We start from the raw sequence: 23,305 nt of genomic DNA, 5'->3' as shown, positions 1-23,305 counted from the left end.
GCCTGAGTAGAGAAGACCATAGTGGGGTCTTGCATAGAAGTTTCTGGGGCCCAGTGCGGGGGCCGGTGAGGAAGAACACCATGATGCCATCTGCGAGGCTTGGGCTGCGGTATTAGGGGAGGTCGGAGCCGCAGAGCGCCCCTGGGCATCGGGGCAGTCGAAGGGCAGCCTCCCGCTTAATTATCATCATAATTGAACTCATTATCATCAAAGGCGTGGCGGGCGAGATGAGCGGGTGGTTGCCCAGAGACAGGTGGGCGGGCCACAGAGCTCGGCCCCGGGAGGCCCCCCCTGTCACAATTACACTGTCAGATTGGTGGCAAATTGTCTTAAGGGTTGCACCCAGAGAGTGGTGGTGCACGGGTCGATATCGACCTGGAAAGATGTGGGCGGTGCAGTTCCGCAAGGCTCGGTCCTTGGACCGGTGCTATTCAATGTCTTCATCAGTGACTTGGATGAGGCCACAGAGAGCACCCTGTCCACATTTGCAGATGATACCAAATTATGGGGCAGTTAACACACCAGAGGGTAAGGAATGGATCCAGGCAAATTTGGACAGGTTGGAAAAACGGGCAGAACAAAATAGGCTGTAGTTCAACAAAGACAAGTGCAAAGTGCTGCACCTGGGCAAGAAGAACCATCAACACACTTACAGGCTGGGGGATGACCTTCTCAACAGCAGCAGCACAGCAGGTGGAAAGGGATCTTGGAGTCATAGTTGACTCCAAGATGAACATGAGTTGTCAGTGTGACAAAGTGATCAACAAGGATAACTGCACTTTATTGTGCATTAGCAGATGCATGATGAACAGGTCCAGGGAGGTGATGCTTCCCCTCTATGCGGCACTGGTCAAGCTGCAGTTGAAGTACTACATCCAGTTTTGGGCACCGCGCTTGAAGAGGGATGCAGAGAATCTTGAGAGGGTCCAGAGGAGGCCACCTTTACTGGTTTTACACCTTTACACCTTTCCTTTCTTGGAAGCCCATTCCAGATTCTGGCCACCTTTACTGTAAAGAGAATTCTTCCTAATATCTAACCTAAATCTTGATAAAAACGTTGTCATTCCAGACATGCCCTATTGATATTCTTTGTCTCTAAGGCTGAGCTAATATCAGAGAAAAGAAGAAGATATAATCTAGTGTCAGTGGAAGAGGGTAGTTATTACTTGTGAAGTGTTTTCAAGGATAAGAGATCCCTCTGAGACTTAGAAGTGTTCAAAAAGGGGTTGGAATTGGTAGCAAGTTTATTCCTAGTTTTGGTAGAGTGGATCTATTTGTAGCATGGTCCAGTTATAAGCAAATGAGTTACTGATTGGTTGAGGCATAAACTTTTCTTGAGGTCTGGTTAAGAAGGCCCTGGCTTTCAAATTGCTGTTGTTTCTCCTGCTGTTTCCAAGGCAGTCAGCTAACCAGTTCTGATGGAGCTCTCTAGATTCTGAACTGGCTCCAGGGTGGCTTTCTGAGATAAGGCTTTGCAAGGCAGAAAGAGCCATAATAAAGGAATCAGCCCCCTTTAGTGTATTTTCAGCCTAAAAGGAACTCAAATGACATGAAACGAGAATTTGTAGCCTCTTGGACAAACTAAGAACACCTTGTCCTGCTGCCACCAAGATCTGCGCTGTGATTCAGTGGGCAAATTAAATGCTTCCTGAAAATGTAATGGGGGGAAGGGGGAGGAGGAGGGTTGATTTAGGAGTTCTTGGGAAACAAGGAAGCGTTCATACAGTTAGATCATGGTTTCTCCAAATGCTGCCTGACGTCTTTCTATAAAAGGGCAGAGGTAGCTTGAAAGCCACTGTGGACTCAGAGTGGGGGAAGTTTATGACAGAAACTTCAGCAACCTCCAACTATAGACTCCAAAAAAGAAGGATGAAACTAGTCCTCCAGGCCGTGCTGTGCTTCGGGATACTGAGTAAGTGACTGCAAAGCAATAGCTTTGGGACTGTGGGGAGAGGGGGTGCGGGTGACAGGGGACAACAGCATTCTCTGTAGCCCATGACTTAGGTGGCTGGGATATGCTATAGGAAAACCAATCGATTTCAGTAGAAAGAAAGCTCAGACCAGGTTTCTTTAGAAGACATTCTTTAAAAATGTGTAATACACAGAAGGCAAACCGCTGGAGTGCTTGACTATCTGCACTCCTCCAGGAGTCTCACGGTATACTTTTAATATTAGTAGCAGCCATTCCTGCACACAAAGACATTTCCACTAACTCTTCATAACAATGTGAGGAAAGAAACCTCATGACAACAAAGACACTGAACGTTTTGGAAATGAGAGTATTAGAATGCTTAGAATATGGTAGTTAAATACCTGTCCAGACCCATTCTACTACACCAGCCCTTCCATCTGAGATCAGTGATGTGAAAAGGAGTTTTTCCATCGACTTCAATAGGATCGTATCCTTCTAATCTAGGCTATACATATCCTCATTCAACCTTAATTGGCCCATAAATACTTTTATATGTGTTTCAGTTAAGTGGACAAACATTCCTGACCCCAGTGCCTTCATTCAGAATTCTGCATTCCTAAACAGAGAAGATGATACACAATGCATATAAAAATACCCATGTCGATGCACAACAAAATCTTTAAGTATGCTGGAATAGATCACACTTAGGTATCTAATTTCTAAATACTGGAATAAAGACTGTGCTGTAGTCTCCAACACACTGCACTGTACAGCAAACTGCTATGAATACCCATACACAAAAGTTTTCTCCATTTCCAGCATCCTCCCTACCAGTAAAAGGGCCATGCAGGTGGATCTCTCCTGCTAGACAACTTTAAGTTTGTAAGGTAGGAACTCTCCTCCTCCATGTCTCATAAAGTTTGCATGGGAGATAAAGAGAGACCTTTCTCCTTGGGGACCCAGGGGCCCTGATGTCATGGATCTCTTCATCACTGCATGCCAGAAGTACCTTTTCTTAGGTACCAGGGAAAAATGGAAGAGTGGTTCCCCTGCAGGGAAACAAGTGCACCTCTGTGGAGGAACCTGGAATATGGGTTTGTCCAGGATTTCAGCTTAGCCTGCTCACCCTGACCACGGAAGTTGTACCTCTGCTTGAACTTATGCCATAAAACTGGCATAACTCCACTGAGGTCAGTTATTCAGGGATGGTGATAGGGTACCAGAGGGCAGATCTTGCTCTTGCATCTTCATCTTTCCTGAGAGAGGAAAGGCTGGTCCTCTTATAACACAGACCTCTGGGATCTCACTCCATTATGTGGTGAGGAGGTTTAGTAGGAATCTCTTGGTGATCTGCATCTGGATAAGCCAGTTAAGGAGAGTGCGAGTGCTGAAACTCAGAATACCCCTTGCCTTGTCTCCTGGGCCAAATCCATCTGTGCCGTAAACTCCAGAGCTAGCTAATATGGTGATACCAGAAGTGAAACTGGTGCACATTCATAGCCTGTGAAATCCGGGTGCTCGGAGCAGCTAGGGATTGACAGCCATAACAGAGGGATCTGTAGGGAGAAATCTGATTCTTTCAGTGGGGCACCTGGCTACACCTCTGTCCAAGGCTAATAAAACAGCCCCCATCTTCTTCTGCTCTCTCAACAGCTCTATGTCTTACTATCAAACACCATCAGCAGAGCATCAGATGGTGCACAATTTCCAGTGCAGAACAAAGGAAATGTCTTGAACTGAAGGTGGCCATGGAAGATCTGTTCCCCTCACTTACTTGTGTGCAAAAACAAAATCACTTGGACTGCGTACAGGCTATTAGTGTAAGTGAAGATGAATGTGGCAGGTGGGGGCTCTCTTGCATTCTGTCTTTCTAATTAAGGCTCAAAGTTTCACTGGGTTAAGTTGCTGATTACATCCCTCATGCCATTGCAGAGCCTCTTCTGAAAGATCACGAGAAGAGGTGTTCTTAATACTCGATGCTTTTCGGCCCTCACTTACTTGAAGCTGCTCCAGCTGATAGGCAGAAGTATTTCTCTATTGTTCTTTACTGATTTAGCTCTTTTGTGTTTCAGATGAGTGGTGCAGATGCCATTACTCTTGACAGTGGCCTGGTTTATCAGGCAGGCGGTTCCCCATATAACCTCAAGCCCATTGTGGCTGAGGTCTACAACCAAGATAGAGGTATGTTTTCATGGAGTGTCATCTGAAACTCTGAAGTGATGGCAATATGACAGTAAGCTGGATATGAGTCAGCAGTGTGCCCTTGTTGCCAAGAAGGCTAACAGCATACTGGGCTGCATTAGTAGGAGCGTTGCCAGCAGATCCAGGGAAGTAATCATTCTACTCTATTCTGCACTGGTCAGGCCACATCTGGAGTACTGTATTCAGTTTTGGGCTCCCCCACTATCGAAAGGATGGGGACAAGCTGGAGAGAGTCCAGCAGAGGGCAACAAAAATGGTTCAGGGACTGAGGCACCTAACTTATGAGGAAAGGCTGAGGGAACTGGGTTTATCTAGTCTGCAGAAGAGAAGACTGAGGCGGGTTTTGATAGCAGCTGTTAACTCTGTGAAGGGTGGTACTAAACAGGCTGGAGTTGGACTGTTCTCAGTGGTGACAGATGACAGAACAAGGAGTAGTGGTATCAAGTTGCAGCAACGGAGGTTTCAGTTGGATATTAGGAAACGCTTTCTCACTAGTGGGCTGGTGAACCACTGAAATGGGTTACCTGGAGAGTTGGTGGAATTTCCATCCTTGGAGGTTTTTAAGGCTCGGCTTGACAAAGCCCTGGCTGGCATGATCTAGTTGGGGTTGGTCCTGCTTTGAGCAGGGGGGTGGATTATCACTAGATGACCTCTTGAGGTCCCTTCCAGCCCTCATTTTCTCTGATTCTATGATGGCAATTTTACCTTTGCAGTGCTGGCCAGCTGTGTGCTGGTTGGGCCATGAGACAGAGGGAAGTGCAACCACCAGGCAGGACATCATGCTGGAGAGATGGGTGCTGTCTATTACTGTTCAGTCCAGCATGTGTGCTCATTCAGGTCTGGCCATCAGCTTGGGGACAGGGTCTCCATTACTGTAAGTGGGCACTCAGCCCGCTGCAATGGACCTGGTCCCTTTCACAAAAACTCAGCATCCGGCCCAAAAATATTCTGGCAGGAAGCAGCTATGAGACGTGCTTTTGTTCCCTCTCCCATTTTTCTGGCTCTGGGATACATCACCCTTCCCAATTTTGGAACTGTTCCAGACAGTCCTTTTTCTCCACTCCCACCATTGTTTCCTCTCTTTCCCATGAATGGATGGGGCCTTTCCTAACCTGCCTGGAATTTTGATTGGTTTGTCTTTCACATTTCTCTGAATATTAGGGCTCTGGACTGGTTCCTTCCCAGTGACTAATTGAAATCGCGTTGTCATACCAGTTTTATTTGCAGTTTAGAGCAGAGCAACCATTTCAGTGTAATTCTAGGTGACATCCCCATGTCAACATGCTGCCAGTAACTAACCTAAATGTCTTTTTTGTGTGGTGCAATGTACAGGGAGGGGAGGTCTAGGTAGGAGAGAGGAGGGGCTGTTGTCCACTAGCAGTCCTACCACCTCCCTGATGGAGGAAGGGCTGACAAAGTGGAAAGATTTGACTCCTTGCAGAAATCCAGTACCCACAGAAAGGCATTGGCCACTTTTACGGCATCCCAGCCTCTCAGTGATATCGCCAAAACATTAGTAGTGAAGCACTATCACTCCTAACCACACACACATACTCCTTTCATGGTGTCTGACAGTTCAGAGCATTAGAAACTTAGGATGTGGTTGGCCATATGAGGGAAATGCAAAGGTAGAATGGTTTTTCCTAGTTGCTCCTTCCACTGCTGGGTCACACAGAGCTTAGCTCATGCTGGACCCACGGAAGGGATAAAAATGCCTACAAGAAGAAAATCACATTCCAAGCCAACCTTCCCTCTCTGAGCAGCACCTTTATGTCTTTTCCATTGAGCATCTGAGACTTTGTTTCTTCCATATCAGAGGGTGGTAGCAGGTCTGTAATCTAAAATGTAATCTAAAATGGCAAGACATTGCACTCCCCTTCTGACTACCAGTCTTGTTCCAATGGGCAGAACGGTGATCAAAAGGGAAATGTCTTCACCACGGAAATGTGTGCAATGCTGTGTGCTACTGTTGCTGTTCCCTCTGTGGAAATTCTGCAGCCAGTACTGTGGTATTGCAATAGCAGAGCAAGGCTAGTGCAACAGTGTGTGAAGAATTGTGTAAGGCTAGCTCTCCTTGATTATGAACTGCCTCAACATAACTCTGCAGGCAACAACATGGTGACCATTATGACCAAAGTGACTGGGCTGAGAGTGGGGTATGGCAAGTCAGCTTTAACAATATAGGATAAGAGTGAATGTAAATTTGACCTTTTGCTTTGTGTCCAGGTTCTTGTGTGAAGGGACAGTCATAAGAATGAAAATCCAGTGTGTTTGTTTCCTTGTTTCACTACCTTTTGCTTTTCCTCCTTCTTTCTCTGCAGCGTCAGCCACCAGCTACTTTGCTGTGGCTGTGGTGAAGAAAGGAAGCAGCTTTATGATAAATGATTTGCAAGGCAAGAGATCCTGCCATACAGGCCTGGGCAGGTCTGCCGGCTGGGTCATTCCCATTGGGACACTTGTACGCCGTAGGGCCATAAACTGGAAGGGACCACGCTATGAGCCCATTGAGAGAGGTAAGTTGGGAAAAAGCCAGGTGAAGAGGGGGAGAATAGTTAAGCAGGGGTGGGCAGGACTGGTCCTGATTAGGAATAAAGGGGTGGTTTTTCAGGTCTCCTGAGGAGCTTTGGAGGAAATGAACACACCAACTGAACTGTCTATGCTTCCTATGTCTCTTATTTCTCCTTTTTCACCAGTAAGGACATTTCCAAGGCAATATCTTCTTTGCTTAGGATTTCACCATTATCTCCTCAGCCACTCACTCAATGGGTTTGTCTTTTGCAAGAGTGAAGGTTGCTAACCACATAACATTTCTTCCAGAAACAAACCAAAGGAAGTGGGAAGTTAGGCCACATAATGTTACATAACCTGCTCTCCTTCACATGTATCCCTCCTGGACCCCTGCCATACACCAGAGAGCATGCCATGCAACTTTCCCTCTGGTAGGGGATGCCAACCTTGCAGCATCCCCTTTTCCAAACCACTCTGGCCCAATGTGCCTGGGTACAGACTGCTTTCCCCTCTGCTTTGGCATAGCTGGCTCCCATTCATTTAGCATTGGGAAGGCACACCAATTTCGGTAGTCAATGGCACTTGAGGGAAAGATGATTAGTATCTCACTCACTGCTTTTCACTCCTCAACCCAGATGACCAGATCCCTGTTTGTGACTTGGTCGACTTGGGACAGCCTTAGGTACAGGCTTAGAGCAAGATTTGAATTCACATTTTTGGAGTCATGGCATTGTTACCACTCTTCCCTGTTCCGAATGCACGGGGCCCCCCACACCAAACCTGTACATGTAGGAGAAACCTGGAGAGGGCAGTTGGTAGAGGGTGCATGTGTTAATAACTATTGTATATTTTCTTCCACAGCTGTGGCCAGATTTTTCTCAGCCAGCTGTGTCCCGGGTGCCCCCCCAAATGAGCCATCTTTGTGTTTCCTATGCAAAGGAACAGGCCCTGAAAAATGTTCCAGTAATGGACCTTATTCTGGCTATTCTGGAGCCTTTCAGTGAGTAAAGGTTTATTCATATTTTTACTTGGTTGACTATCCCTTCCCCACACTCTCATGTTCTAACTGCAACAAGGAACACCTCTATTATAACTGGGACTCCTCACATGAGTGAATTTGAAGGGTTTCATTACATTTACTTTCTTTTGAGCAATGGAAGAAACAGCTCTATTCCAGGGGATATATACTGCCAGTGGTGCCTTCCCCCATCTATAACCACCACACAGAGACCAGAAACTGAGCTCTATAGTGCACATGACAGCACAGATCATTAGCACTGGGCTGATTCTCACTGCATTTTATTAAAAGCTTCTTCTCTGTCATTGCATTTCCTTCCCAGGCAATGACTCTTTTGGGAAGATAAATGCTTGGGAGTTGGGTTTTGGTGGTTGCCTGTTGTCTGAAAGGGCACAAGGATGGTCTGGGAAGAGAAACAAATACAGTACTTTACTGCTCTAACGTTTCTTTTTTTCTGCTTTCTTCCATTCTCAGGTGTCTGAGAGATGGAGCCGGAGAAGTAGCTTTTGTACGACATACCACCGTTCTAGGTAGGCCTGTGAGATCATTTTATTTTTCCAGTTTTTTGTCAGGTCTTTCACTGCTACCCCATCCATGATTTTTTTCTCTAGTGCACCCACCTTTATTTCTGGGACACAGTATGACCTGGATGTTGTATGGCGGACTGCAAGATAATTAGCATTGCTAAGTTGGTTTTTGCCTCTTAAAAAAGATGGTTCTTTCTTGTTCTTGAACAAAGCTACTAGTTCAGGGTCCTGTTTACATGCTTCTTTCTTGACGTGATATAGAAATGTCCTATGTCATGATTACAGTTACAAGTCTGAGAATGAAAGCCTGGGACTGGGTATAAGCTATCCTAATCCTTCCATTCTGCATAGGCTTCAGAATCCAGAATCATAAGCCATGCCACACACAGAGACCAACCACAACAGTATCACTGCAAATGCAGGACAGGAAAGTGTACAGCTAAAGTACACTGCTCTCTGAAAGTTGCCATATGTGATGGGGCTACACTAACATTATGAGCATAATGTATGACCCTCCTAAGAGCGAGGATGGAGCCGTGGATTCTCATTTCAGCTTTTTGACTATGAATAACTCACTTCATCTCTCTGGGCCTCGGTTTTCCAATGTCCACCTGTTAAAGTGGGATAAAAGTACAGACGGTCTTCGGATTTATGACACAATTGGTTCCTGAAAACCGCGTCTTAAGTCGAAACGTTGTAACTCAGAACCAATTTTCTCATAAGAAACCATTTTATAAATGGGGGATTGGTTCCTGAACCAAGGCCCAATACCCTATTTCCACCAAAAATACCCCAGAATTCTGTACTCGAGCAATTATAGATGAGTCATATGCTACATGTATGTATTTATATTGTAAATAGCAGTCATATTGATTTGGAAGGACTTCTTTGAGGTGACTTTGCTGGACTTTTGGAAGGGCTCTTGGTTGGATTTTTTTAAGGGTTCTTGGCTGGGGTCTTCTCAGGAGTTTTGGCTGCAGGTTTTTCTGGGGTCTTGTCTGCTTTCTTAAAGAAAATGTCCAAGGAAGTTTGGACAGATGTTCTCCAGGGAGATGAGCGATGCAGCAAACTTGTTTGCTGGCGTGGTGCCGCATCGGATCAAGTGTTGTAAAGTCAAAACTGATGTCATAACGTTGAAATAGGGTGTCAATTTATAAATGTTGTAAGTGCGAAACGTTGTAACTCAAAACATTGTAAGTCGAGGACTGCCTGTAAAGATAAGTTCTCCATAGACTATCTCTTAGTATGTGTTTGGACAGCACCTACTACACAAAGTCTCTGGTCTTGTTTAGGGATCTAGTCCCTAATACAGGATTACTGTATCAGAATAATGACAAATACATATATACGCATAGATATACACATAGATATATGCATGCAGCCCATAGCAGTCCCACATGCCCTAGTACTGATTCATCACTACCTCAGAGAGGGAAAATCTGTCTCACAGAAGATGTCCCTCTTTTGGGTCCCAGTTAAGGACAACTATTAAGTGGCATCCCAAAATATGTGCTTGACAGACCATTCTTGCACGGTTGCATTGCTCTAATCTGTGCGCTTTCGTTCCTCCCAGAAAATGACCCGAATGGAAGGAACAAATATGAGCTGCTGTGTCTGGATGGCACTCGGAAGCCTTTGGATAAGTACAAGGAGTGTAACTGGGCCAGGGTCCCTGCCCATGCTGTTGTGGCACGAAGCGTGGATGGCAAGGCCAATGAGACCTGGAGCTTCCTGGCTCAGGCTCAAGTACATGCTTTCTTCCCATTCCACACTTTCCACCCTCTCCAGACCCTCTCTTTACACTCTTCTGTTGTTCCCTGTTTTGCTCCCTCTTTTGCTTTGTCTCTCTAGTTTCCTCTGTCTCTGACTTCTGCTCTTCTGCTCCTTTCTCCCCTGTGGCAGGCAAGGTATGGCAAGGGCACCAAAACTATGTTCCAGCTCTTCAGTTCCTCTCATGGGAAAGACCTGCTCTTTAAGGACTCTGCTTTAAGGCTGGTGCGTGTCCCCCACCTCATGGATTTCAAGCTTTATCTGGGCCTTGAGTATTATACTTCTATCCAGAGTCTCAAGGAAGGTAAGCAGGGAACTGGCTCCATGGCAAGTGATCACAAATCCCCAGGGTGGGAGAGGACCCATTCTCCCTTAGCAATGTTCAATAAAATATATGGGAATTTCATTGCCTTCTGCCACTTGATGTGAATGGCGATGCAGAGATTTATGTTGGTGTACTTGAGAGCTGGACTGAGCCACCTGGATTTGCGTTCTGTAGTAGGACTGCAACATACAGTTGTCTCTGGCACTGCATTTCCTGGAGTGGAGTTTAAATGATGCGGTCTCAGGTACTGGGCTCTTGTCCATCTTCTCTCAAGCTGCACTCCAAGAACGAGCAGTCGGACAGCTCACAGCTTTCCCCAGACTATGATACAGATCCTCAGCACACTCTCAGCTCTGTGTGAGCTGCACTGCCTAAGAAACTTCCCAAGGAAGGAGTCATGCCACAGAAAGCCACGTTGCCTTCTCTGCTCTCTCCTCCTTTGTTTCTCCTTGTAGCTGTAGTAGTAGGCTGCTGGACAGCCCAAGGCCAAGTACTTTCCCTCCCCATCCATGCTGGTTCAGCACAGTTAGTGGCTGAGGGGAGGTAGAGGAAGCCTTTCCCCACTTCCCAGCCTTCTCCACACAGCTGCACAGGAAAGGGTTGAGAAGCCCTTGCTTTCTCTGTGGTTTTCTCCGGAGGGGCTGCCAGGGAGCTGCGAAGGAAGTTGAGGAAGTGGTTATTCCTCCGTAGTTGGTTTCTGGGGCCAGAGCCTCAACTGCCACAAATCAGCAGACTTAAGCTGAAGTCAAACTGAAGTGCCATCACTTGAAAACTTCAGCTCAAGACTGAATAATTGAAAGCCTTGCTGGAATGTCCTATAATCAAACACAAGGCATTGATCTAAATGCAGGGGAAACTGGATAAAACCCTATGGCTTGTGTTATACAAGCAGACCCTATAAATCTCTCTCTGCTGATTTCTAAGCACCCTTCTTCCCAATGTAAGACTCAGACCTTGGCAATTCATCGTCCTTCCTGCACATTCTGTGCTTGGTTAGGCCCAGGTTTGTTAAATGAGAGAGTTTAAAATTGAGCAGCAGAGAGTTTGCAAGAGTAACAATTTCAGTGGCTGCTGAAATCTGCCCATCGATGGCTTTATGGTTGAGCCGATTTCTTGGTTTATTCTTTCTATCTTTGCTGCTACCCTAGGCACACTTTTTCCTAAGCCCCCGTTGCAAAAGGTGAAATGGTGTACGGTTGGTAACGATGAGAAGACAAAGTGTGACAAATGGAGTGCCGTGAGCAGAGGCAGGGTGGGATGTGCCACCGCGTACACCACGGAGCAATGCATTATAATGATTTTGGTAAGGACCTTTCCTTCGGCATTCTCCTTCCATTTGGACAGCAGCATATGACCCCTTTGTATCTTTGGTCAGACCTTGGTAGAAATGTTGGGGTATTATTTGTGGGAAATATCAATTCGTTGAAACTTAAATATTTTGTGGGAAAGTGTCAGTTTCCACAAATATCTGGACTTGGGGGGGAAGAAAGTTTAGCAGTTGCCCAAAAGTTATTGTTGACATTTTTAAACGAAAGATTCCATTTTTTGTTTGACTTGCAAAGGGGATTTTCGTTTAGAAATTTAAGCTAAAGTAAAAAAAAAAAAAAAAAAGGATAAAAACTGAAAACGATGAAAATCAAAATGAAAAATTGCAGACATGTTATAAACATTTCCATTGATCTGATCTCACTTCTTATTTTGAGTTTTGGTTCATGAAAATTTGTGAGCTTTTGACTTTTTTCTGTCCTGATTTAGCACAGGAAAGTTCTTTGAAATCTCAAAAAAAAAAAAAAAAGAAAAAAAAAAAGAAAAAAGAAATAAATCTTGTGACATGGGAATAAGTACTAATTTGTTGGGAAGGGTCACATATGAACTGAATAAATAAATAATTGGCTAGCTGTCTCTGGCTAGCTTGTACATCTCATTTTCTTCTGGACACTGGTGTTTAAGAACAAGTAACTTGCAGTGATCTAGACAAAGAAATGTTACGTTACAGTTAATGGTGCTTATCCTCATTGGGGTGGTATAAGGACACGTCTATTGACTTGCAGCCATTAATGGAAGCCGAGGGTCTTGCCTCTGTTGCATAAGCTGATACAAGGAATTCCCCACGTTGTGCTGGCCTTGCTGACCTGTGATTTTTTTTTAAAGAAAAGCTGATTGTTCCTTTAACCGGGACTCTGGCTAGTGGGCTGATTCAGCTGGCAATGCAGAGTGCTTTCATTTCCTTGACCAAGGTTGACGTACAGCTCTGTGATTCCCAGCTGTGTATCAGGGGCTGCACTCATAACCTCTTGTGGGGCAGAAGGATAGAGTGCATTGCCCTAAAAGGCTGCCATTACAAATAGCAGAGGAGGCTGTTAGCAGTACAGGTGGCAGCGTTGGTAGCGTGATAGTCCTTCCACCTAGTACACACCAGCATGAGGTATAAGGGTACAGGAACCCCATGCATTTATTAATTATTCCTTTATCTCTGATTTTAATCCACAGTAAATTTACTTCATGCCAGGTAAAGAAGTTTCACCCCACATGACCAGCTCATCCACACTTGTTGCCAGAACTAGACCTGTGACACACTTTACAGCATTGCTGTGTGGTAAAGTTACTACATACTTTTCAAGGGGTAACCTTACCTGTGAATCCAGGGTAAAGTCATCTAGCAAAAATTACATAACTTTACCCTGAATTCAAGTGATTGACCCTATAGCAGGACCAATCTTCATATGTTTGCCTCACTTTACCACAGAGTAAAGTTATTTTACTATGTCAAAAGTGTCATGTACCGGTACCCTGAGATTACTCCCAATCTTGGACTTAGTTCATATCATTGCCAAAGCTGTAAACAGTGACCAAATGCATTAACAGCCCTGTACTTACTAAGGAAAAAGCTTGGATACACAGCATCTTTGTCTTTCAAATAGCCTTAACTTTGGCCTTTTCTTCCTCACAATAAGCCACCTCTTTTGTGACTGTGTTTTTGTAAAAAGCCCAGTACTGCAGGAAGAGTAGCTCTGTTCCAGTTTGATGCATTGTGTTCATTGCAGACAGGTGAAGCGGATGCGATTAGCGTGGATGGAGGATTTGTCTACACGGCTGGTGTTTGTGGGCTGGTGCCCATTTTGGGAGAATACTACGGCAGTAAGTGTGGTGCAGACTGCTCTTCTTGCCTGTTCCTGATGAGGATTTGTTATGACAGAAGCACTGATTTTACTCTGAATTATGGGAAGACAGTGACTCTTGTCCACTCTGGCCACAATTAACTCACTGCCAGAAGTGGGTGGCAATCTAAGGGGGCTTTACCTTGTCTTTGCACTGTCTGGATCCTGAGGGCAAATGGAGACTGTAGCAGCACTGGCCATAAGTTAGAGCAATTCCTTTAACGCTGGAGTACAGTGTGCTCCTATCACACCATTCCCTCTTTTAACCAATTGCTTCTCTGCGGGGCCTCAAGCCTACAATTGAAGGTATATGGTGAGGCCTGGCAGTGCTGTAGCAAGGGCGGGGGGGGGGGGCAAGTGGGGCAGCAGCCCCGGGTGCCAAAGCAAAGGAGGCGCTAACAGGTGCTGCCCAGCTAAGTCAGGGTGCTGGATGGAGCCGTGACTGGCTCATTTGGGGGGTGTGGGGATGGAAGAAGGGTGGCTCCCGCTACTCCATGCGCTCCCAGCAAGCATGGTGGGGGCGTATACCCCCCTGGATCTGAACAGGGTGAGGGCAGGGCGAAGGTAGGCTACCACTGTGGGCTTTGCCCCAGGTGCCAACCTTTGGTGCTTCGGCACTGAGGTTTGGCATAAAGCTCTCTCTCTCTCAGGAAACACCTGCCCTCTGTAAGAAGTGTTCCCTGGTGCCATTTCCAGATGGTGCAGAGCCCCTCTTTGCCAGCTGGGAAGAGTTGAAGGCACTGTCTGGAACCCAGGATGAGATCTAAAAGCTGGGGAAGTTGCCTATCTCTTTAGGAACCCTTGATTAGTTACAGAATTAATTGCAATCACCATATTTTACCATCCTCGAGCTCTTATCTCCATGTAACTGGCTGTGCAAGCTCCCTCTCAGCGGACATCATTTCCTCTTTCTCATTTCAGATGACACAAGCAAATGTTTCTTAACAACAGAACACCCAGGTAACTACTGATTAACAGAGGAGCAGAAGATAAAAACTCAGTGTAGATAAAGCTGAAAAAAAGAAGAGTCAAGAGACAGAGCTAAGGGTTGGGAATAAATGGCTCATTTTCACCAAGAAAATTCTGTATTATGGTCCATTAACATCCAGTGTACTTAGGAACAATCTGGGCGATGGAGTTTTTAGTGAAGTCAAAAGTTTGCTAATGGCTCACTGTCATTTATAATAAAGAGAACAAGGAGCACTCTAAACATTCATTTTGACAACCTGACTTCAGAGCAAAATGGTAGATGTTAGGGTATCCAAGGGACATAAATGAGTGGGGTCAGGGAGACCTATAGCTTCTGATCTAGTATTTCTCAACTGTCCACATGGATCATGGAGGATTTTTATTGCCTTTCCTAAAACATCTTGTACTTGCCTCTTCCAGAGACTGTAACACACCTGATCTGGTGCAGCATTTCTTATGTTCACACAAAGGTTTATGTGAAGCAGTGGTCAGAGTATGTTACTTCCCCCACTGTTCTTGGCCCATGTGTAGGCATCAATGAGCCTGCTGCTGGTTGGTGCTGCCATTGCCCTGGGCAAGGGTGAATGATGAAGACCTCTATAGAGAAGAGAGAGAGTTAGCCATGTGAGTCTGAAATCAGGCAGAAGGCAAGGTAGAGATGCCTTATAGACTAAACCCCATATACAGAAAGAAACTCAAGTGCTCTTCTGACATCTACAGGGTATGTACATATTCTAAAGAAAAAGATAACTTTTCCATTTGTCTAATTTGGGAAGGCAAGCCATTTGTCCTGTAGGGAAGGACACTGTGGAAACATCCTTCTGGAAGGTTTCAAACCTGTATTCTCTCACCTCGGACACTGTTGCATGAAGTCCAAATCCAACACCTTTCTTCCTTTGAAAGCACATGACCTGAGGGGCATTCAGAAATGGGAATGTTCCTTAGTAGGGAATGGAGGTGGTCAGCTCAGGAGGACGGTTGGCCCAGCTTTTGTTGTATACGGCTGTGTTATGCCTTCGTGGAGCATCATTGTAAGTAGTGCAGTGTGTCTGACTATGTGGACCTACCAGCTGTTTTCACTGCAAAAGGTAGAATGTGGCTGCAGGACTTGGTGTCCTCACTCCATGAAGAACACCCCCATGCCAAAACATATTTCTTACTCCTGTTGCTACAGGTGTGTCAGGTTTTTATTTTTCCAACTTCAGAAGCATTGGGTGTTGGCTGCAGCTAAGGCTGGGGGCTTAACTGGAGTGCGCTAGTGCTCTTACTGGAACTAAAACCCATAGGTTCCTGGTTAGCGGGCCTTGTGCCTCTGCTCAGGGTCTGACCGACTGCCACGTTTGGAATCAGGAAGGAATTTTACCCCATGGTCAGATTGGATGGACTCTGTGTGAAAGAGTGTGTGTGTGTGTGTGTGTGTGTGTGTGTGTGTGTGCGCGCACGTGTGTGCGTGCATGCATGTATTAGGGTGGGGGGGGGGGCTTACCTTTCTCTGTAATGGGATGCATCATCTTCTTCCTCGGATCTCTTGAGTGCGTTTTAAGAACATCTGTACCAGCAGGACATTGACAGTGCCGCTGTCCACCTGATTTACTTGTGGTAGGTTAGGATGTTTTTGGTGTTTTTAGGCAATGTGCCTTGTAGCTTGGTGACAAAGTTGCTTGTGGAGTGTTAGGAAAAGGTTAGACAAGCACTTGTATGGGATGGTTTGGATAGGGATGATTCTGCCTTGAGCAGAGGGGTTGGACTAGATGATCTGCTGAGGTCACTTCCAGTGCTATTTCTCTATGGTTCCATGACTTGCAAGGGTAGAATATAGGGAAAAAAGTCCCGGCCTGCACTATAAAAAAACTTTTTGTGGAAATGTTTCCCCAGACAGAGGGAGGAAGAGTGGGTTTGTAATCAAGGGACAGGGCTGGCCCAGAATAGACCTGTGCTGCAGTTTTGTGGGGGAAAAATGTAACGAGGTTGAGAATGTCAGAGGAGTGTTGTGTGGCTAAGTGTATCAGTCTGCAAAATGCTCAGTGACCTTTTCAGTTGGCGGATATTTTAGGAGCACAAAGTGCTCTTTATGTTCCCATCTGTTGACCCTTCCTCAGAGAAGGGAAGATGTAAAGCAGGTTGGGACCTTCAGCATTCATTCAGGTTCATCGTCCGATTTCCTGTTTCCCTTCCTTTTGTCTCTCTCTCTCTTGTGACAGGTTCATATTATGCAGTGGCTGTTGTAAAGAAGTCCAACCACAGGATCACATGGAGAACTCTGCGGGGTAAGAAGTCCTGTCACACAGGTGTTGGGAGAACGGCCGGCTGGAATGTCCCCATGGGCTTGATTCACCGTCAGACTGGGAGCTGCAGGTTTGGTGAGTCTGCTGGTGTATCAGCTTGTTGGAGTGGCTTTTTGTGTTAGGGTTAGGGTTAGATGCCTAAGTCTCCCCTGTTCAGTGGTGGAGAACAAGAGCGGCATCCCACAGCTCTTGTCTGCCCTTGTTGTTCCTGGTGATTTGAGGAAGTGAGAAAAGCTGCTTTTTTCAAGGCATCGATGGGCAAAATCTCACTGTGATCAACTGTTCTTACTCTAACGTAACGGGGTCAATGCTTGAGTATAGCATTTCAGTCTATTTATACAGCCAACTCCATTGAATATGAAAAAGGTACGGACATATGTATGGGTAATATGATCATCCAGACGTACACCATGGATGAAATAATATATATTGTGCATAATATAATGAAAATGATGAGCCTGATGGGAGGAACTTTTCTGTGGGCAGGTTGTCCCTACTCACCTTTTGCACAATTCCTGTGTGAAGAAGCAGTCAGTACCAAATACCGCTGGAGGCAAGAGGTGGAGTAGAGCAACGTTAATCTGTTCTGATAGGAGAGACTTGTTGTCTTATTGTAAATGATAGCTAAAAGTTGATCTATCATGGTGGTGATGCAGTTTGCATTTCTTAGGAAGAGGATGTGACACTGATCGTTGGTACTTCGGTCATAGGAGTGATGGTTCGTTTGTTTGGTTTAAAGAATGAGCCACCTTTGGATCTAGGGATATGCTTAGTTGATCTTCTTCAAGCGTACTGTTGTTTTCAAGTAATTTAAATTGTTTTAAGGCCTAACAGTGACTAGTTGCCTGAAGCTTGAGGTTCACTGAGGCTTAGAGAAGAGCAAGAAGGGAGGTGCCCAATGGGTGTCTGTGTTCCTCCTCTCAGATAAATTCTTCCATGAAAGCTGCGCACCTGGGTCTCCACTTACCTCGCCGCTCTGCAGTCTGTGTCGGGGCTCTGACACCTTCCCACCACAGAAATGTGTAGCCAACAGCCATGAGAAATACTTTGGCTATGCTGGGGCCTTCCGGTAGGTGATTGAAAATAGTGCAAAATGCTCCTTTTGTGGGGATGGAGGGAGGGAAGATCAGTTTCCAAGGTACCCTAAGCTATTGCTACCTCCTTCCAGGCCCTGCCTTATAGACGCCACCCTTCTGCTCAGAGCACCCTCCAAAGACTTGGAAGTTGTCCCTTAATGAGGGGAAGGAGTGACACCAGACAGGGATTTGGCAAAGAGTGTCACCTCTAGATCCTCCCCATTAACTAAATGGAAAACAGCAAAGCCTGCTGGGAAAGCAGGGAAGAGTTTTTTAAAACCTTCCCTCCGACTTTTCTATGAGACTCAAAAAGAGAAATGAGAGGGCCATATCCCTTTCCAGAGTCCCCCTTTGCAGTCTTCCAATAACAGCTCAGGTCTATGGAGCTTGTGACGAGTCCAGCCAGGCCATCATTTGAGCGCCAGCCCCATCTAGGGGCAGAGAAATTATTGCCACAGGGCTTCAGGGCTCACATTCAAGTGGTCTTCCTTTCACAAGGCTGTTGCTATTAAAATATGCAGCCAGGCATCCTAACTGCAGGAGGGTCCTGAGAGCAGTGATTTGATCGTTACACCCTTAAAATGAATAAAACAAGGCTAACCGTCATAGGCTTTGGTAGTGTTCAAATGATAGCATAACTAGGGTGGTCCAGAAAATGTGTGAGGATTTTTATTGGTGGTAGCTTTTTGTTGGACCCACTGGATAGACTTAGCAAAGCTTTTGAATGCCGTGTGTTCTTGAAGAAGACCTGAAGAAGAATACACTGCATTCAGAAGCTTGGCTAAGTCTATCCCAACCATACAGTTGATCCAATAGGAGATCACCCACAAAGATCCTTGCGTCATTCACAGGATTTGATTTTTTCCCCTTGGACTGGCTTTATATTTCCTTCTAAGCTGAAGTGTCAGCAGGGCTGGAATAGATGCACTGCTGGTGTTAAGGTATTACATTTTACCTATCCCCCAAAAGTCCATTTCAGTTCTAATGGGCTAGAAATCCTCCTAGTTTAAGCTCACAAAAGGTGATAGGTATCACAATCAGCATTTGCCAAGCACCTGTAGCTCTGGGTTTCCTCTTTTCTCTGCATTTTGTAGGTGCCTGGTTGAGCGCGGGGATGTGGCATTTGTTAAGCACACAACCGTCTTTGAGAACACCGATGGTAAGTGACTATTCCACCTTGACAATAGGCTCCCTCTGTGATTTGATTCTGTACCTGTGAAGCAAAGAGGCTGACAGCAAAGGGCAAGGCCTTGGATCTGTCAGCAGTCACAGGAAATTGAAATGTCGGTAGGGAGGGAGGGCACCTCATCATGCCGGTGAGAATGTCCCTGTGCTGACTCAGCTGTTCAGGAAGATTTGGGGTCTAGAAGCCTTGCATCCGGTAGCTTAACTAGGGCAGGGCGAATGGAGCAAATGCCCCAGGTACTGACTCTGGGAGGTGAAAAAATGGCTGCGGCTGGCAGCTGTGTGATTGCAATCATGGGGCAACTGGAAGTTGCTGCTGCTCCTTTGTCTTGGGCACCTAGTTGTGTCCCTATATTACTGCTTGCATCCCTTTAGTTCATTATTTCTGTGCTCTGTGGGCCTGACCCAAAGTCAATGGAAGTCTTTCTCTTGGTCTCAGTGAGCTTTGGCTAATGTCCTAGAAGGGCACAGCTGCAATAGTTCATCAGGGATACAGATGTGCAGATGTGTGAGGCAGATGCACTATCACTGTAATCAGAGTCCATTGTTTGTTTACTGCTATCATGGGCCCAAATCCTGCTCCCTTCAGATGGTGACCCCCACACCTACTGCAGAGAATGGCTAAGTCGTCTGTGTAATGTCACTTAGTCTACCCTTTACTGGAGTCTGACTCTATCAGGACCTCAAACAACCACTAACAGAAGATAAACCTCAGCCCAGGCTTTCTCCTCAGACCAGGCTGTTTCCTGGGCCTTCCTGCAGGGCTAGTGGTCTCTTCCTGGGTGAACTTAAGGTATTATACCTTCCAGAGTCAGCTGAATTCACACGCAACAGTTTTATGAACGGTCCTAGGTCCTGTTACAGAGTCTGTTAGTCATGATCTTTTAGGGTAATGCTTTCAAAGCTTTTTAGGCTATTGAGATGCATCTTCTCATCAAATGATCACTATTCAAAGTGATGTGAATACATTCTGATTGTTTAAATGTTTCAGTCCCCCCTTGCTTTCTGCTGACCTTTGGTTAATGCATCCTTTATGCACCTATTGTATCCAATTAAAAGTGCACGTACACAAACCTTTATGAACAAATCCCACACTTGTACTCTGAGGATGGCAAGCGCACTGAATGGAAACTCACAGCTACTGGTGTTTACAGGATCTTCTAACCAATTTTTTTTCTAGGAAACAATAAAGCTGACTGGGCCAGAGGCCTGAGAAGGGACCAGTTTGAATTGCTGTGCCTTAATGGGAGGCGGGCAAGGCCTGATGACTACCTGCATTGCCACCTGGCAAAAGTCCCTACCCATGCTGTGATCACACGTTCTGAGATAGCCCGTGAAGTCAGTGCAATAGTGAAGGATCAAGAGGTCTGTGTTGTGGGAGAAATATATTGACTTTGATATTGCATGTCTTAGATTTTAGAGTGAAACAACTGCAGTCTATACATAAGGAGCATAAGTCAGGCCATGGGCAGTAGTTGGATGTGCAAATGAATGAACCACCTAAATCCAAATTTAGAAGACTGTATTAGTGTTTTGATCCATAACAATGGGTGACCTGTTCCTGTCACTCAGGTACAGTCAGTGGGTGCTCATGAGAAGGCTGTAGTCAGCAAACCATACTCTTTATTGGCCTAGTTATGGACAGAACAGGGTTCTGAAGCAGCAATGGCTGACAGCTGACGTTTTCCACTCCAACTATGCAGTTACATTAGGGTATCAGCAAGACATACTAGGTATAGGTCTGTGATGCTACAAAGAAGACATAACCGGGGTACTTTTTTGCATTGACTGTTTCCATGCAATCTCATTTCTAACGACTTCTGGAGCCTGAACCTAGGTTCATAAAAGCTAGAGGGTGCCCACTGATTTCATTGGACACTAGATCAACTCTCATAAGAGGTGATATGGGAAACATTTTTATGGTATGATAGAGCATGTACTCAGTCCACTTCAGGTGCCTAATAAGTCTGTTTTCTGGACCTTATTCCAAATTTTTTCCTTGGTAAGACCCACTGTGGACTTTCTGGATTCTTCTCCTCTTTTCCCGTCCATGGTAGAAGAATGATCTTTTTGGGGTACATGCGTTTTTATTGTTCTGTTGATGGTGAGAGACTTTCTCAAGATTTATGCTGTAAAGATAGTTTGACTGCATTCAGCTGAGCTTTTGCTTGCTTCTGTTCATCTATACTTATGCATTCGCTCCTTTATTTTAGGCACACTTTGGAAATGGTGTGAAAGGAAACCAACATTTTAAAATGTTTCAGTCTGACACCAAGGACCTTTTGTTCAAAGACAACACCAAGTGCTTGATCAAAGTCCCTGAAGGGACGACCTACCAAGATTACCTTGGAAAAGAATACTTTGATTCTGTCTCTAGTCTCAATAAGTGCAACCCATCAGGTAACTGTAATGAACACAAAAGAACAATAGCTGAACTGCTTCTTTGTGTTTCACGGACATGTGGTACATTGGGAGATGGGGTTCAAGGCAGGCATTTCTGTCCCTGCCCCTTTGGTTTTCAAAGCCCAGTGAGAACAGAAGTCCAGGCTGTTGACAAAATATTTTTTTGTAAAGTTACTTGAATGAATTTAATACTCACTTGAAATGGGTTGTATGAGCATCATCAGATGCCAACCTTTTTCATCTGTCCCTAGTGTAGATGCAGCATGGGAAATGGTAGCAGAACCTTGCCCCTCCTGCCAGCGTGCTCTGTCCTGGGTTGTAGAAATTAAGTCTTAAGATAAGGCACAACTAGTTCATTGTTCGTGCCCTTTCAGTTTTTGGCTTCTTTGCTGAGTTTCCCTACAAGAAAGCAAATTAGTAGCTATGACAAAGGCGAGTCTTGTGATGTGGACTCTGTTTACTAAGGAGACCTGAGACCACCCACTTATTTTGTATAGCCTGTCATAAACACATTGAATGGAAATGACATTAGGCCACTCTTGGCTTAGAACAGATTTGACGTAGTGCCTTAGAATCCTATTTCAAGATTCATTCAGAGCACTGGAAAGTGGAGGCAAGATCCTGTTCTACCTATTACTTACCTACGGGGACTCGGGTACCTAACTGTCATCCTATTCCATCTCGCTCAAGTCCCCCATAAACAGCTATCGCAAAGGGCAAATGGGTACTCCTCCTGCTCAGTGGTTTTGTGACTTCATCTTAAGGCTACAGTAATGGCGTGTCACAAAATAAGTCATATTAACAGGGGTGCAGGTTGTAGCTGTATTGGTCTAAGGACATAGGCAGACAAGGTTCTTTGGGTGAATCTGATATGTTTTATTAAACCAACTTAAATGGTTGGAAAAAATAGTTTTGAACCTGAAAACTTGCTTACATTTTTTTCCCCAACTATTTAAGTTGGTCTAATAAAAGATATCAGATTCACCCAAAGAACCTTGTCTGCCTAAGGCATATTAAGGTATTTTCAGGGACTTGAGCAAGGTAGAATAAGATCATACTTAGGTCCCTAAGTTCACTTAGCCTCCCAATAGATTTGGGCCCTTGAACCGGCCGTGCAAGTAGAACTATTGTGTTGAGAGAGTCAGAGATAACACATTTTTGCTGTAAACTCTCAGTGTTCCTTCTCCATTCCCTTGTGGTGCTCAGTCTTGGGAAAACATGTGGCCAGAGCGGATTTGAGTTCCCTGGCCCTATCCCATTTCAAAGAGGAAAACCTGCTGAGACAGGAAGCTCTTTGTAAGCACTCTGGGCATGCAAACCCCTGGTGTGTTCTCATGTGGTAAAATGATTGCGTTAGTTTTATTTGTTCAGGTAGAAAATTATTTGTGATTTGTTTTTCTTTTCAACAAGCTGCTTACTGTGCCTGAATTCCTGTCTGTTCTCTGTCTCTTACAGAACTCCTCCAGGTCTGCAAATTCCTCCAGTCTCATTAATCCAATGAACGGGGGCTCCTCATAGTGGGAGGAAAACTGGAAAGTGAATTCCTCCTTGTGTTTTCAGTACAGTATGTGATCTACCTGGGGATCTCTCTGCTTGTTTGTGTTCCCCCCCCCCCCCCCCCTTCTTTTAACTCATCCTTCTGAAGAGGTGTTTAGGCTGTTCCCGTAACACTTTACAATCTCTCGCCACCATCAGAAAAAGATAGAAATAAAAATCTTAATAGCTGTTAATGGGTTTGCTGTGATTTATTTTGAAATATACATTGGTATTTTGCAGTTCCTCAGCTCCTACTGAAAGCCATCAAGTGCAGAAAAGAGTACAATAAGCCCTTTCAGAAACAAATGTCTTTTTTGTGTGCATCTATCTAGGAACACTATATAATGTTTCAAACTGCTACAGCCTGTTCAGCTGAAACCTCAAGTTAAAAAAATGTTCAGCTCCCAGGTTTAGTATAGCTAGAAGATCAG

General features: G+C 45.2%; 1 protein-coding gene across 2 annotated transcripts; it reads left to right on the top strand.

Moving 5' to 3' along the window:
• The first annotated feature begins 1,765 nt into the window (after positions 1–1,765).
• Positions 1,766–23,068, top strand: LOC132243202 (ovotransferrin-like). 2 transcript variants are annotated; one of them, XM_014596920.3, is made up of 17 exons: positions 1,766–1,912; positions 3,566–3,732; positions 3,985–4,093; positions 6,436–6,627; positions 7,484–7,622; positions 8,115–8,170; positions 9,741–9,913; positions 10,070–10,241; positions 11,411–11,565; positions 13,307–13,400; positions 14,342–14,380; positions 16,591–16,749; positions 17,599–17,743; positions 18,845–18,909; positions 20,116–20,300; positions 21,149–21,335; positions 22,794–23,068. In XM_014596920.3, the coding sequence occupies exons 1-17, from the start codon at positions 1,822–1,824 to the stop codon at positions 22,829–22,831; spliced, it is 2,166 nt and encodes a 721-aa protein (XP_014452406.2). In that variant the 5' UTR covers positions 1,766–1,821; the 3' UTR covers positions 22,832–23,068. The 2 variants fall into 2 exon arrangements, with proteins under 2 accessions (XP_014452406.2, XP_059586794.1); XM_059730811.1 differs by lacking the exons at positions 3,566–3,732; positions 3,985–4,093.
• Positions 23,069–23,305: the final 237 nt, after the last annotated feature.

This window comes from Alligator mississippiensis, chromosome 7, assembly GCF_030867095.1.
Source record: "Alligator mississippiensis isolate rAllMis1 chromosome 7, rAllMis1, whole genome shotgun sequence".
In the NCBI taxonomy this organism is placed as follows: Eukaryota; Metazoa; Chordata; order Crocodylia; family Alligatoridae; genus Alligator; species Alligator mississippiensis.
This window is presented reverse-complemented; position numbering and strand designations above follow the sequence as displayed.

What these genes read in the sequence shown, in the direction of transcription:
- LOC132243202 (XM_014596920.3), top strand. Translation starts at nt 1,822, where the DNA reads ATGACAGAAACTTCAGCAACCTCCAACTATAGACTCCAAAAAAGAAGG. An exon ending in ACTGCGTACAGGCTATTAGT is followed by an intron (nt 3,733 to 3,984) that starts GTAAGTGAAGAT and finishes TTTGTGTTTCAG; the next exon opens with ATGAGTGGTGCAGATGCCAT. An exon ending in ACGACATACCACCGTTCTAG is followed by an intron (nt 8,171 to 9,740) that starts GTAGGCCTGTGA and finishes CGTTCCTCCCAG; the next exon opens with AAAATGACCCGAATGGAAGG.